The sequence below is a fragment of the Leptonychotes weddellii genome, chromosome 13, assembly GCF_054177405.1.
Source record: "Leptonychotes weddellii isolate Sample4059 chromosome 13, ASM5417740v2, whole genome shotgun sequence".
NCBI classification, from domain to species: Eukaryota; Metazoa; Chordata; class Mammalia; order Carnivora; family Phocidae; genus Leptonychotes; species Leptonychotes weddellii.
The window spans coordinates 16,169,958-16,185,260 of record NC_138381.1 but is presented as its reverse complement, the minus strand read 5'-3'; the positions used below and the strand labels follow the sequence as shown (position 1 = coordinate 16,185,260).

The 15,303-nt window shown below is 41.4% G+C and overlaps 1 protein-coding gene and 1 long non-coding RNA gene across 6 annotated transcripts in view; one reads left to right on the top strand and one right to left on the bottom strand.

Moving 5' to 3' along the window:
* The window catches only part of ATP8B1 (ATPase phospholipid transporting 8B1), a 135,857-nt gene that overhangs the window by 3,211 nt on the left and 117,343 nt on the right, over nt 1–15,303 (bottom strand). For 2 of the 4 annotated variants that reach the window (XM_006736928.3, XM_031031891.2), the window contains exons 24-28: nt 14,401–14,484; nt 13,385–13,630; nt 12,936–13,074; nt 11,099–11,229; nt 9,042–9,958 (exon numbers count right to left, since the gene is read on the bottom strand). In XM_006736928.3, coding sequence (XP_006736991.1) covers nt 9,734–9,958; nt 11,099–11,229; nt 12,936–13,074; nt 13,385–13,630; nt 14,401–14,484 — 825 coding nt within the window. In that variant the 3' untranslated portion in view covers nt 9,042–9,733. Of the gene's footprint in view, nt 1–9,041; nt 9,985–11,098; nt 11,230–12,935; nt 13,075–13,384; nt 13,631–14,400; nt 14,485–15,303 lie in introns of those variants that run through there. The other 2 variants (XM_081801123.1, XM_081801124.1) reach the window with 2 other exon arrangements.
* The window catches only part of LOC115942203 (uncharacterized), a 95,202-nt gene that overhangs the window by 30,582 nt on the left and 49,317 nt on the right, over nt 1–15,303 (top strand). For both annotated transcript variants that reach the window (XR_014139576.1, XR_014139577.1), the window contains exons 5-7: nt 6,204–6,253; nt 9,509–10,002; nt 14,356–14,633. This is a non-coding gene — a long non-coding RNA (uncharacterized LOC115942203). The remainder of the gene's footprint in view (nt 1–6,203; nt 6,254–9,508; nt 10,003–14,355; nt 14,634–15,303) is intronic.

The following is a 15,303-nucleotide window of genomic DNA, read 5'->3' as shown; positions in this document are numbered from 1 at the left end:
AGGGGTTTTTTGATGGCTGCATAATATTCCATTGTGTATATGTACCACATCTTCTTTATCCATTCATCTGTTGATGGACATCTTGGCTCTTTCCATAGTTTGGGCTATTGTGGACATTGCTGCTATAAACATTGGGGTGCATGTAGTGTACATTAAATTCATTCCTAGGTATTCTTTGTGATGCAGTTGTAAATACAGTTGTTTTCTTAATTTTTCTTTCTACTACTTTGTTCTTAGTGTATAGAGATGCAACAGATTTTTCTATATTGATTTTGTATCCTGCAACTTCAGAGTTTTTTAGTTTTAACAGTTTTTTTGATGGTGTCTTTAGGATTTTCTATGATATCATGTCATCTGCAAATAGTTACAGTTTTACTTCTTCCTTTCTGATTTGGGTGCCTTTTATTTTTCTATCTTGCTTGATTTTTCTGGCTAGGATTTCTAATACTGTATTCAGTAAAGGTGGGGAGAGTGGGCATCCACGTCTTGTTCCTGATGTTAGAGGAAAAGCTTTCAGCTTTTTCAGTACCATGTTAGCTGTGGGTTCATATATGGTTTTTATTATGTTGAGGTGCATTTCCTCTATACCCACTTTGTTGAGAGTTTTTGTCATAAATGGATGTTGAATTTGTCAAATGCTTTCTTGTCATCTGTTGAGACGGTTGTATGATTTTCATCATTCATTTTGTTAATGTGCTGTGTTACATTGATTGATTTGTGGATGTTGTACCATCTTTGCATCCCTGGAATAAATCCCACTTGACCATAGTGTATGGTACTTTTAGTGTTCTTGAATTTTGTTTGCCTGTATTTTATTGAGGATTTTTGCATCTATGTTCATCAAGTATATTGGCCTGTAATTTTCTTTTCTTGTAGTATATTCGTTTGGTTTGCTATAAGGGTAATGCTGGCATCATAAAATGAATTTGGAAGTTTCTTCCTCTTCTGTTTTTTGGAAGAGTTTTAAAATGATTGGGATTATTCGGTAGAATTCACCAGTGAAGCTCTCCGGTCCTGGACTTTTGTTTGTTGGGAGGTTTTTGGTTACTGCTTCAGTCTCCTTACTAGTAAATTGGTCTGTTTAGATTTTCTGTTTCTTCAGGATTAAATTTTGTAGGTTGTAGGTTTCAAGGAATTTATCCATTTCTTCCGGGTTGTTCAATTTGTTGGACTATAATTTTCATAGTACTCTGTTATGATCCTTTGTATTTCTGTGGTACCACTTTTTTCTTGGTGTGTCTAAAGACTTGTAAATTTTGTGTATCTTTTCAAAAACCAGCTTAGTTTCATTGACCTTTTTCTGTTGCTTTTTTATTTTATTTTTAAGATTTATTTATTTGAGAGACAGAGAGTGAGAGCACTCAAGCACACAGAGGGAGAAGGGGAGGGAGAAGGAGAAGCAGACTCCCCGCTGAGCAAGGAGCCCAATGATGCGATGAAGGACTTGATCCCAGGGCCCTGGGATCGTGACCTGAGCTGAAGGCAGATGCTTTACTCACTGAGCCACCCAGGTGCCCCTTCTATTGCTTTTTTAGTCTTTATTTCATTTATATTAGCTTTGATCTTTGTTATTTTTTTTCTTCTACTAAGTTTGAGCTCTGTTCCTCTTTTTCTGGTTCTTTGGTGTGTAAAGTTAGGTGTTTTGTGTGTTTTTTTTGTTTTTGAGATTTTTCTTGTTTCTTGAGGTAGGCATTTATTGTTCTGCACTTACCTCCTAGAACTGCTTTTGCTGCATCCCAGAAGTTTTGGTATATTGTATTATTTTCATTTGTCTCAAGGCACTTTTTATTTCTCTTTTGCTATTTGACTCATTGGTGGTTCAGTAGCATGTTGTATAGTGTGCACATATTTGTGAATTTTCCAGTTTTCTTCTTGTAATAGATTTCTCGTTTTATCCATTGTGATCAGAAAAGATGCTTGAGATGATTTAAATCTTCTTAAATTTATTAAGACTTGTTTTGTGGCCTAATATGTAATCTGTCCTGAATAATGTTCTTTGTGCAGTTGAGAAGAATGTTTATTCTGTTGTTTTTGGATGGAATGTTCTGTATATATTTGTTACATCCATCTAGTCTAATGGATTTTTTAGAGCCAGTGTTCCCTTATTGATTTTCCGTCTGGATGATCTATCCATTGATGAAACTGGGGTATTAAAGTACTGTAGTATTATTGTATTGCTGGTTATTTCTCTAATTATTTCTGTTAATATTTGCTTTATATATTTTTGCTATTATTTTTGGGTGCATAAATACAACTGCTATATGCTCTTGGTGGGTGACCCTTTTATCATTATGTAATGATTTTCTTTGTCTCTTATTATAGCCCCTGTTTTAAAGTCTATATTGTCTGATGTCATTATAGTCACCCGGCTTTCTTTTGGTTTCCATTTGCACGGACTGTTTTTTTCTATCCCTTCACTTTCAGTCTGTGTGTGTCCTTATATGTGAAGTGAAGCTGTTGTACGTAGCATATAGATGGGTCTTGTCTTTTATCCATTCAGCCACTCTGTGTCTTTTGATTAAATAATTTAGTTCTTTTACATTTTTAAAAAAGATTTTATTTGTCAGAAAGAGAGAGAGTACAAGCAGAGGGAGAAGCAAGCTCCCTGCTGAGCAAGGAGCTATGTGGAATTCGATCCCAGGACTCTGGGATCATGACCTGAGCACCGACCCCCAGGCTTCCCTAGTTCTTTTACATTTAAAGTAATTTTTGATATGTATGTACTTAATGTCATCTTGTTAATTGTTCTTTGGCAGTTTTGTAGTTCTTCTGTTCCTTTCTTTATTCCCTTATTCTCTTCCCTTGTGATTTGGTGATTTTCTGAAGTGGTATGCTTGATTCTCTTTCTCTGTATCTTTTGTGTATCGACTGGGTTTTTGCTTTGTGGTTACCATGAAGCTTACACATAACTTATAACAGTAATTTAATTTGATAACGACTTACACGTTTGAATACCTTCTAAAGCTCTACATTTTTAACTGCCCCCCCACCAGTTTTATGTTTTTGTTCAGTTTAAGTCTTTTTATTTTGAGTATCCCTCATTAAATTATTATAGTTGCAGCTATTTTTACTACTTCTGTGCTTCAACTCTCATACAAGCTTTTTTTTTCATACAAGCTTTTTAAGCAATTAATCCACCACCTTTACATTAGATTCTGAATTTCACTATATTTTTACCTTCACTAGTGAGATTTATACTTTTGTGTTTTCCTGTTACTAATTAGCACCCTTACATTTCAGCCTATAGAAGTCCCTTTAAGCTTTCTTCTAAGCCAGGGTAGTGGTGATGAACTCCTTTTTGCTTTTGCTTGTCTGGAAAACTCTTTATTGCTCCTTAAATTAAGAATGAAAACACTGCCAGGCGCTGTAGTCTTCGTTGAAAGTTTGGAAGGTTTTTTTTCAGCACTTTGAATACATCCTGACACTCCCTTCTAGTCTGCAAAGTTTCTCCTGAAAAATCTGCTGATTGTACAGGGGAAATCTCTTTTACGTGGCAAATTGTTTTTCTCTTGATGTTTTTAAAATTCTTTCCTTGTCTTTAGCTTTTGACATTTTAATTATAATGTGTCTTGGTTTGAGTCTTTTCAGGTTCTTATTTGGAACTCTCAGGGCTTCCTGGATCTGGATGTCAGTTTCCTTCCCCAAGTTAGAGAAATTTTCAGCTACCTGTTCTTTCTTCAAATGAGTTTTCTGCCCCTTTCTCTTTTCTCCTTCTTCTGGAACCTTCTAATGCAAGTATTGGTTGGTCTGTTTGTTGTTTCTTTTTTCTTTTTTTTTTTTTTAAAGATTTTATTTATTTTTTAGAGAGCGAGCGAGAGAGAAACAGCATGAGAGGGGAGAGGGTCAGAGGGAGAAGCAGGCTCCCCGCTGAGCAGGGAGCCCAATGTGGGACTCGATCCCGGGACTCCAGGATCACGACCTGAGCCGAAGGCAGACGCTTAACCGTCTGAGCCACCCAGGCGCCCTGTTTGTTGTTTCTTAAGTTCTCTAAGCTATCTACTTTTTTACATTGTTTTTCGGTTTGTTTGTTTGTTTGTTTTTTTCTTTTTTGTTGCTCTGATTGGGTGAGTTCTACTGCCCTGTATTTGAGTTTACTCATCCTTTCTTCTTCTTCATCTAGTTTACTGTTGAACCCCTCTGGTTATTTTTCAGCTCATCGATTGTATTCCTTAGCTGTCCCATAGAGAAGGATCTAAGTCAACAACTAGATTCAGGCTGATTATAAGTCAGACCCCTCAGGCAGCAGCTCTTAAACCATACAAATATATACAGTCCTGTAGGACTACAAGCATTAATCCTGCTGGCTACCTACGCTGGGCACCTTGGAAGTGTCTCCTGAGTGTCAGTCACAAAAATTGGGGTACCAGACAACTATATGAGCTCCTTTCTGGGAGATAACAGCAATCTGAAGCAAGGCAGATAGAGTGTACAGGGTGGCATCTCCTGACTTCTGTCCCAGTACAGCATCTTAGAAGGTCCTTAGATGTATGTCAAACCAAAAGCCTGCCCCTCAGGCCAGAGCTCCAGGACAAGCAAATAGTCCTTTATCACAGAAAGCGTGGGGAGTGGGGGTCAGGGGGGGTGTTAGCTCGTGTGTGTATTGTGTCCTGGAGTTTGTAGCCTGCCAAAGTCTGCCTCCCCACTTGTTACAGTCCTATGGGCTATAGGAATGCAGATCCTGCTGGCCACCAGAGCTAGGCAGTGAAGGGCCATCCACTAGGTGGTGGTCACAGCAATCAGGTACCAGGCATAAAAACTGGTACCAGACCTGTGTACAAACTGCCCCCTGGGGATGCTGGCACTCTGGAGCATGGCAGAAGGAGAACATAAAGCTAGCCCTCTGAGGTCTCTGGAACGGTTTACAGACGGCCCTCAGATGTGTGTTGGATCAGAAGTTTATCCCTTAGACGTAGCTGTGGAAATTAACTCATAGGCCTCTTTCACAGAAAAACTCGGCTCCTCGGACTGTTGCCTCTTGCTGTGCTCTGGAAATGGTAGACAGTTAAAAACTCTTTCTCTTTTGGTTACAGTCCTGTGTGACCCATGCTTGGCAATCTAGAGGTGTCACCTCATAGTACCTGCAAAAATCAGCGCACCAAATGAGGGTATAAACTCCTTTCTGGGAGACACAGACACGCTGGAGGGAGGCAGAGAAAGAGGGTAAACATGACGTCCACCAGCCTCCCTGCCCTGAGAGTCCTTCTAGATGGGTGCCAAACCAGAGGCCTGCCCTCAGGCCGACGCTGCAGGACAAGCACATAGTCCTTTATCACAGACAGACTGGGCATGTATTTCAGTCTGCCAGCTGTGCAGTACCCTGGTAGCTGGCCGAGAACTTGTCTCTCCAGTTGTTAGAGTCCTGTGGGTCCCCGGAATGTAGGCCCTGCCAGCCTCTAGAGCCAGGCGATCAAGGGGCATCCACTGGGTGGGCACTTGCAAAAACTGGGGCACCAGGTGTAAAAATGGTGCCAGATGCATGTAAAAGCTCCCCTCTGGGAGATACTGGTGCGCTGGAGCGCAACGGGGGGACGGCATGAAGATGGTACCTAGATTAAAAAGTCTCCACTGGCCGCCATCCTTGGAGAGTACCCCAGCAGGCCCCCAGATGTGTGTTAAATAAGATGTCTGCCTCTCAGGCCAATGCTTTTTTTTTTTTTTTTTTAAGATTTTATTTATTTATTTGAGAGAGAGAATGAGAGACAGAGAGCACAAGAGGGAAGAGGGCAGAGGGAGAAGCAGACTCCCCGCTGAGCAGGGAGCCTGATGCGGGACTTGATCCCGGGACTCCAGGATCATGACCTTCTCAGGCCAATGCTTTAAGAGCAGTAAGCCTGTTTGATGTCAAGTCTGGCTACTTCTGCACTGGGCTCTGGTGTGCAAGGGAGGCCAGGGGCCCTGTTAGGGGCCCTGAGCCCGTCCTGAGCCATTTCTCAGTTTGCACACTAGCCTTTTGGGCCTCATGGATGCAAACCCTGCTGGCTTTCAAAGCTCTAAGTTTTAGGGGCTTATTTCTCAGGGGTAGGTCTTAAAAGTTGGGCTTCCCGATATGGGGTTCAAACCCTTCACTCCTCATGAGGAGCTCTGGATTTTGAATGCTGAAGGTGGGGTTTTCAGCAAGATTGCATCTCTGCCTTGCCTGCCCACCTCAGTGTGGGTGGTTTGCCCCATGTTACGAGTCCCTCAGCTTTTGTTTTTGTTTTCAGAGGAAATCGTTCCATATGGAGCTGTGGATCTGGTGTGTCCATGGGAGGAGGTGAGTTCAGGATCTGCTTATGTCTCCATCTTGAACTGGCCTTATTCCTTTTTATGGCTAAATTATATTCCATTATATGGATATCCCCCATTTTGTGTATCCACTCAGCTGTGGATGGACATTTAGGTTGTTTCTGCCTTTTGGCTGTTGTGAACATTCATGTACAAGTATTTGAGTACCTGTTTTCAAGGTTTTGCAGTGTATATATGTATTCACTTCAGAGAATTGCTGTTTATATGGTAATTCTGTTTAACTTCTAGAGGAACTGCCCAACTGTTTCAGCAGTGGGTGCAGCATTTTACATTCCCACCAGCAGTGGATGAGGGTTCCAGTTTCTCCACAGGGTCCTTGCTAACACTTATTTCCCCACCCCACCCCCTTTTTTAAAGTAGGCTCTAGGCCCAATATGGGGCTTGAACTCAAAATCCTGAGATCAAGAGTCCTACGCTCTACTGACTGAGCCAGCCAGGTGCCCTTCCTTTTTTATTTATAGTCATCCTGGTGGGTGTGAAGTGGTATCTCATTGTGGTTTTGATTTGCATTTCCCTGATGACTAACGTTGTTAAGGATTTTTTTTTTTTTTAAAGATTTATTTATTTATTTGAGAGAGCGAGAATGAGAGAGAGTACATGAGAGGGGGGAGGGTCAGAGGGAGAAGCAGACTCCCTGCCGAGCAGGGAGCCCGATGTGGGACTCGATCCCGGGACTCCAGGATCATGACCTGAGCCGAAGGCAGTCGCTTAACCAACTGAGCCACCCAGGCGCCCCAAGGATTTTTTTTTTTTAATGTATTTATTTGACAGAGAGCGACACAGCAAGGACGTTTTATATACTTTTGGCACTTAGAGATCTTCGAAGAAATGTCAATTTAAGTCAAGAAATCATTTTTACAGTGTTTTCTGACGGGCCTTTTTGTAATTATAAATGCACCAGAAGTTTTATTGTAGCCATAACTTTCTAGCAGATTCTGACGGGACTCTTCGAAGCTGTCTTATAATTTTCCCAAGTTTCATTCACATCACATGAAGGCGACAACTGCTAAAATAGAGTACATTGGGGTGTTTTGGTTTTGCTATCACATTGGAGTCCCGTAAGAACCTTTAGGTGGTGCTCTTTGATTAAAAACATATATTCCTCAACCAATTTAAATACAGTAGGACATCCTGGGGGGAAAAGTGCCCCCCCTCTTAAGGGACCATATCCCAGGTCTGCTCAGAACTTTTTCTCCTACAATTTCTCTTGAAGAGTCTAATCTATCCCGTGTCCTTTCACCTCATTTCCAAAGGATTGCTCTGACATAGACATGAAGTTCTGCTCCACAAGCCAACTGTCAATTGTGGAATAGCGAAGAGGGGGGTCCTAATTTCCCACCTTAGAAAGCACCACCAGGCTGATACTCTCTCATCTTCTGGCAGTTGTGCCTCCTAAACAAGTCCCCCACTGATGTCCTACAGAGAACCTCCATCTCTGTGGCATAGTTCTGGGGCACCTGGGTGGCTCCGTCGGTTAGGCATCATACTCTTGATTTCAGCTCAGGTCATGATGTCAGGGTCCTGTGATAGAGCCCTCCATCGGGCTCTGCGCTGAATCTGCAACTTACACCCATGCTCTCTCTAAAAAAAAGTCTGTGGCATAGTCCCATTTCCTTAGTGGGGGTCACAGCTTCACATACTGTCCAGGACTTTTAAAGTCTAATGGCCTTTTCTCACTCACTTCTCCCCTAATACTTAGTACCCTGCCCCCAACTTTTATTTCTCACCACAAGAGGACCCCTGTGTTCCTTTAGAAACCTTGCAGGCCTTAGCTTCTTCTGTCATATACCCTACTTAGAAGATACTTTCCAAAGATTTTACTAAAGCATTTATTTTTTAAACAAAAATATACATTAAATCTCAGATTTACAGAATATAGAAATAATTTATCCAAAGCAATTTGCATTTTAAAATTGTTAATATTGCACCCAACAGTATAAGTCTTTGACACATTTGCATTGTCGACCTTTCCCACAATTTATAAAACAGGAGAGAAAACTGAGAATTATACAAGCAAACTTTGCTTTACCAAAAAAAAGAAAACAATTTAGGTTTTTTTTATTTACAAGATAAAGTTGTAAACTTCCAGAAATTTACTTCCATAGGATAAAGAGCTATACATTCTTTTATCACACCTAGAATATGAACTATATACATGTTGTGATTTTCTTACAGGAAATTCAAAGGGACAGATATTGTGAACATTCACAGCCTAATGGTAAAGAACAGAATTATTGAAAACACTTCTGTATCTTCACTAGAACATGAAAACTAGAGTGTGAAAAACACAGAACGAGAAAAGCCTCTAGAAAAATAACTCTTGCCTCTTTGAGGATAGTTTCCATTTTTGAAGGATACACTGTTAGTCTTAGAAATGTGGCTGCCAACAGCCTTTTCTCTGTAGACATAAGGCAAGTGAAAATGTGAGGTCTCTGTTCAGGTCTCTTATAACATACATATAGGCAGGCATAGGGTTTGCTTTTCAGAAGAAAGCTTTACCAAAAAATCACAATTTATCACTGATGTCCTTAGTTTTTAAGAACTTTTCTTTTTTCTTTTTCTTTTTTTTAAAGATTTTATTTATTTATTTGAGACAGAGAGAATGAGAGAGAAAGCACATGAGAGGGGGGAGGGTCAGAGGGAGAAGCAGACTCCCCGCCGAGCAGGGAGCCCGATGCGGGACTCGATCCTGGGACTCCAGGATCATGACCTGAGCCGAAGGCAGTCGCTTAACCAACTGAGCCACCCAGGCGCCCAAGAACTTTTCTTTTTTAAAGCCCATAAATATTTAAACACATCTTTTAAAAATGAAAGTAGGGAAGGAAGTGGCTAAAATAATATGCAAAGTAAGAGTAAACGTACATGATGCACACTTTTAACCTGGCAGTGAACTAAGCAGATGGAAGGCCTGTACTTATGAAATGTGAAGTGATTTTCCTTGAACTATTAAACCAATATAAGGAGAAGAGAAAACCATGCAGCTCATTATCAACTCTGGAAAAAGTCTTTGGACCACTTTGCTTCCAGGTGATGAACATCCATGAATTTTTTTGTCCTTGCCATTATAAATACAAGATCTTTGTTAAAAAGTTAGCCTATGGGGAAGAAAGCAACCTCTGGAAAATTCGTGTTGAAGATCCCAGACAGGATGATCTAAATGTGATTTTATAATGAGTACCTTTTGAATTGAAATACAAGACATTTCCTAATTCTGTTGTCCTAGATGGAGACTGGATTAACACGTTCCCTTTGGATCCTGATGAACACGAGCAGTTGAGTAATAGGACTTTCGGGAAGGGATTCTCCGCTACTGCAGTAGTCCAGCAGCCCAAGGAGCTTGTGATGAAGGCTGTGGTCTTTAACATCCTCGTGACCAATTCAGTTTTTCCTGAGAGCCTTTCGTAAAAAAATAGACATCTGTACGTGTGTGATTGTCGCGGCAGGTGCGTCAGCTGGCCACGGTGCGCCGGTATTCGGCGGTGCCGTCGGCTATGACGGCGTCCAGGGGAGAGCGCTTCTTCCGGATGCTGCGCCCGGAGGAGATGAGGTCGGCGTAGCCGCGCTGGTGCGAGAAGGCGTAGGCCGAGCGCCGCGAAGACACGCCCCGGCGGAACACGCGCTGCCGCCGCTTCCACTGCTCCTCGGCTTTCAACCGCTTGCGGTGCTTCTGAATCTGCAGAACCGGAGAGAGGGGCCAGGCTGACGAGGACCTCGCAGGTGTGTGAGGGCGGAGGAGAACTGGCCAGGGGAGCTGGGCGGGCGCTCACACGGACGGGGGACCTAGTCCAGGCTGTCCCCGGGGAGGCGGCATCGCCGGCCTCCTTTTATATAAAGATGAGGCAGCCCAGAGAGGTTATGGAGCACTCCCAAGGTCTCCGAACTAGAAAACGGGAGCCGACATTCCCACGTTCTCTCCCACTGACCAGTCAGACTGGGACAGGTTCAAGAGAAAACCCTTGTTGCTCCTGCATCTTCTTGTCAGTGGAAAAGGGCGGTCTAGGGGATGCTGAAGGTTGCCTGCCCAACATCCTCTCCTTCCTGATGAAGACGGAGTTTACTCAAGTACCCCTTTCATGCATATAGCCACATCCCTCCTGAGGTGTGGACAGCGCTCCCAGGAGCAGGACCAGGGGACTTGCCTTGCTCAGCACCGGCCAGGTGACCTGGTCTGGCTAGAGAGGCCTGCGAGAAGTGGACAGGGCCCTCCCATGCCCAGTTCCCGGGCTCCTAAGGGAAAGCACCTGGCCTCCCCTGGATAGTGATGTGTCAGGAGATGCCTAGATCTGCAATGGCCAACCCCCAGCTCCAAGCTGAAGCTATAATGAGGTTAGCAGAGGGGAGCGATGGAAAGAACCCTAGGCTTTTTTTGACAGACATTAAGGTGCTCCGTCACCTTAGATGACTTAAGTTGCTCAGTCACCGAAGCCCGCTAATCAGTATGCGAGCTGAAGTGATACATTATTTGAACAACTTGTAGCTCAAGAGGATCCTGCCAAAAGAGGTGGCATTTTTCTTTAAATGAAGAAAAACCCCAACTCTTTGCAGGGGAAAATGTTAATATTATAATTGTTAAATTGAGGGGATGGGGTTCATTTACTACTCTCCCTTTGTTAATGTTTAAAATAAAAAGCACACAAAAATCCCAGTCCCACAGGACTTATTTGCAAGATGGAGTTAAAGAGAAGTAGTATTAAAAAACGTTCATACCAAACTTGCCATGGATTTAGAATTTTTCAGGAAAGCTGCTTTGGGGACAGGCTTTGCTTTCTGTGAGGGGCACTCAGAATGAGGAGAATACTATTTTTTTCTGTACCTTATCACTTTCTGATGGCCAGATGGTCATTGACAAGAACCGTATGGCAACGACGGGCAGCAGGCACACTGCAACAGTCAGGATGATGGTCAACCAAATGTATGGCTGCCTCAGGGCATTTGATGCTGTGCCTGTAAAAACACAGAGAATGAATCCCAGGGGTCCTTCGTCCTAAGGGCAGAGTGAATATTCCTTAAGCCTTAAATGATTATCTATGGTAAAGTTTCACAGATTGGCTTCCCCGAAACATCCCATCACCGCTGAAGGAATGAACATTTTAAAACAGGACTAAACAAAGCAAAATGAGGAAGGCAAATGTACATCATTGAACAACTAAATAAGGAAAAAAGAGTTTGTTGACATTGCATTAGGTAAACATGCAAAGTTAGGCAATCTGTACTTCTACATTTTTCCAGGAATTTACTTTCCAATTTATAGTTTTAGTTGGAAACTCCAAATAACAGTAGCAACTTGCACCACCATTAGTATGACAGACCTCATGCTAGGTGTTTTATACAGGTCATGCCATTTAATTACCTCTGAGGAATGAAGAGTATCCTCCTTGCCACACATGGAAATCGAGTTGTGGAGAAGTAAAAAGATTTCCCAGGGTAACAGAACTAGCCATGGCAACTCCTGAATTAAACCCCATATCCATCTGTATAGAGCCTCGCTTTTTCCACCGTATTTGGTAGTTAATGTCAGAGAACATAATAATTCATACAACCAGACCATCATATATAACTACCCAATTTTAAAATATTTATAATTAACATCCCCTAAAGCCAAATCTATCACAGTATTCTCTGTACTTACACTTTAAGTTTATAAAAGTAGTGGCCTTTATTTTTTAAATGTGTTTTTACACTGCTAAATAAAAACAGTCCCTTTGGGAATATTCTAAGTAACTGGGTACTAAGTTTTTTAAAACAGTCAGTAAAAATAATCATCAAAAAAATGAACTCAATTCCAAGGGTTACCATAGCAACTGTCTTTTTACAACTGGCCATAAAAAAAAAAACCAAAACAAAACAAACTAATCTTTTACACGGAAACTAGTTTCTGGGGACTTTTCTCCCCATTGTGAATCCAAGCTACTCTATTTAATAAACTAAGAAATTTGTAAATTCCAATTCATGATATTTTAAAATTTATACTATGAAATAGTTCAAATTCATTCTAGCATTTGTCCTATTTTATACAGCTGTAAACTGTTTCTAAACTATTTCTGTTTAAGTTTACTTATTGCTCTGCATACATTTTTCTAACGATGTGGCAAGTTTTCCACTTTTGAGTTCTAAAATTTCATCATACGGGACTCAACCTTGATTAGCTAGTATTCTTATTAGGTCTTTGAATTATTTCCATTTTTAAAAAACAATTAGAATTGCGGTGGTATAATCTTTGTACAAACTGACTTTTCCAAAAACTGGTATGTTTTATCTTTAGGTATTTTCTCCAAGTGGAAATCCTGGGTCCAAATGTGTGAGAAGTTTTATAGTTTGTTATATATTTCCAGATAGTGCTTTGGAAACATTATATTATCATGCTACCAGCAATACGTCCATACTCAATTTCCCAGCAACCCACCAATATTAGATTTGGGGGCGGGGGTCCCGTCTAACTGAACAGATGCACAATTATATCAAAGTTTTTAATTTTGCTTTCTTCCTGTTACATTACCACACTTCCAGCCCAGCCATCATTCAGGTGCCAGTCAGGACATTAATTTTCATTAGCAATAACTTACTTTGTGTTTTTACTTAGAAGTTATGTCAGAATCTAAACTAGTAACATTTTTCTATACCTTTATTTTTGAAATTTAGAAAATACCAACCTGTAAATTGAAATGCAGATGGAAAGAGAACATGTATTCCAGCACTATGAAAGTCAAACATTATGCCAAAATAAAGTGCAATGCTTCCAAAAATTGAAAAAGCATTCACAAAAGTCCAATAAGAAGTATCCAAGCCAATCTGTAAAACCAGAGAAAAAGCATTCATTTTGGGGAGTTACCAAGAAATAAAGGATCTAGATTCTGAAAATAGAATGCAACAATTTAGGCATGATTTGGCTTGAATACTGAACAATCAGGAACTATCCTTGGCTCAGGCGAGAAGTAGGAAATGTGCTCAGTGTAAGGGGTGAAGATAACAGTCATATTTTGTAAAGCGGCCGAGGCTCAGTGGGAGGGAGAGTGGGGGCCAGGTGGATGTGCACACTGGTCTATATACAGAAACACAGGTAAGTGACAGATACTGAAAACAGTTGACAGAAGCCATGTACCTGGAAATTGACGGTTATTATAAGAGCAGAAGCAATGGTCACAGCAAAAGATTGGTAGTCTGAAGGTGCCTCTCCATCCTGTCCCACAGTTTGCAGATAAGCTCCCAGAGGTATGAAGAAGAGGATCATCGATGTTAAAATTCCATGCACCAGGCTTACAAAGAACTTCTTATAGTTGAATAGTAAGTCTCTTTGTCCTACTACGTACAACCCAGGGAAGCGGAGGCTCAGTTTGTCACTCACATCCTTAAGGGTAAAAACACAATTAGTTATGGACCATCCAGGATCAAAGAACTCCGAGATCCATTCCAATTTATCTCTCACAGTGAGTTTCAGCTTAGTTTTAGGAAGGCAAAAACTCAACAAGGTAAGTCCTGAATGCTTTCAGTGTGCAGAGACCAATCCCTTTACTTTAGTCCACCATTATTTGCTATTTAATTAAGAGAGGGACTAGGTAGAGATCTATTACTTTGCTGCTCATAGAAGGAAAGCAAATAGTAATGTAAAAAAAAAAAAAAATGTAGGGAGACTATTTCTACCTCCTGGGGGAATATATTCTAATTTTTTTGGAAAGTATTTTCACATCTGAGTTGATGGGTTAATTCCAAATTATTCTTTTTATTCATTAAAGCACTTTCTCTAAGAATTGCTCCTAGATAGAATGTGGACTAATCTGGGAATTCAGCACATACGTTTAGAGAAATATTAAAATAATTTTAAAGTTATTATTGTAGAGACATACTATACTGTCAGGTGTCTTAACAAGAAACTCTTAGTGTCCAAAAGGAAGATAATAAACTCTTTTGTCCATGAATTCATCCCGGGCACAGAAATCCTCTTTTGTCCCTATAATACAGGAGGTGCAGCAGTTACTGTGGTCGCCTAACAACAGGACAGTAATAGGGTTTTCTCAGGAAGAAATTAAAACCAAAAGAATGCACTGAAGTATTTGCTTTTAACTTCTCAAACAGGTGCCCAGTCCGTCCTGAAGTGTCCCGTCAGCCCGAGGCTCCTACCTGGTCAAGCAGCCCCACGAGGAGCACGGGCAGGCTGGAGTACAGCACGTTGTAGAGCGTGATGAACCAGTCTTCGTACGCAGTCTGTGAGGAGATTACAGAGTCGCCGTGTCACAAACCAAGACCTATTGCCCGCCTAGTCAACATGCATTCATCTCTTTCGGAGTGGGGAAGGCCCCAGGCTGTGTGCAGCTTCTGCCAGAGTAAACACCCCTCATCTGCATCTGCCCAAGGTGTGAGCTAGGTTCAGTGGAATGGGCAGAATCAAAGACCGTTCCACAGAAACAAGCCTTCCTTCTAACAAAAATGGGAGAATATACGCGAAAACCTTTTTTGGAAAAGGAGTCCATTCTGTTTGAATAATGCTGGAAAATACATTGGTGCTGATCCTTTTTATATCCCTTTATTAATGAATTAGAAGACATAAAACCGAAATTGGTTCAAAAAGCACATAAGGTATCATTCAAATGTTCTTTTACTTTGCAAGTCTCACATTTCCATTTAAACATCTGTGAGGCAGAATTTGAATATGAAAAATGTGCTTCTGAAAGGGGTAAGCAGGGCTGTGCACACACCAGTCTGCAGGGTAGCCGAGAGGAGACGGGCTCACTCATCACCACCAGCTCTACACAGGCCTGCAGGGGAGCAGAAGGAAGGCCCTCACTGTGCTCAAGGCTGCTCCGGGCCCTCGGTTTCTGCGGCTCTTTTTTTTTTTTTTTTATTCTTATGTTAATCCCCATACATTACATCATTAGTTTTAGATGAAGTGTTCCATGATTCATTGTTTGTGCATAACACCCAGTGCTCCATGCAGAATGTGCCCTCCTCAATACCCACCACCAGGCTAACCCATCCTCCCACCCCCCTCCCCTCTAGAACCCTGTTTGTTTTTCAGAGTCCATC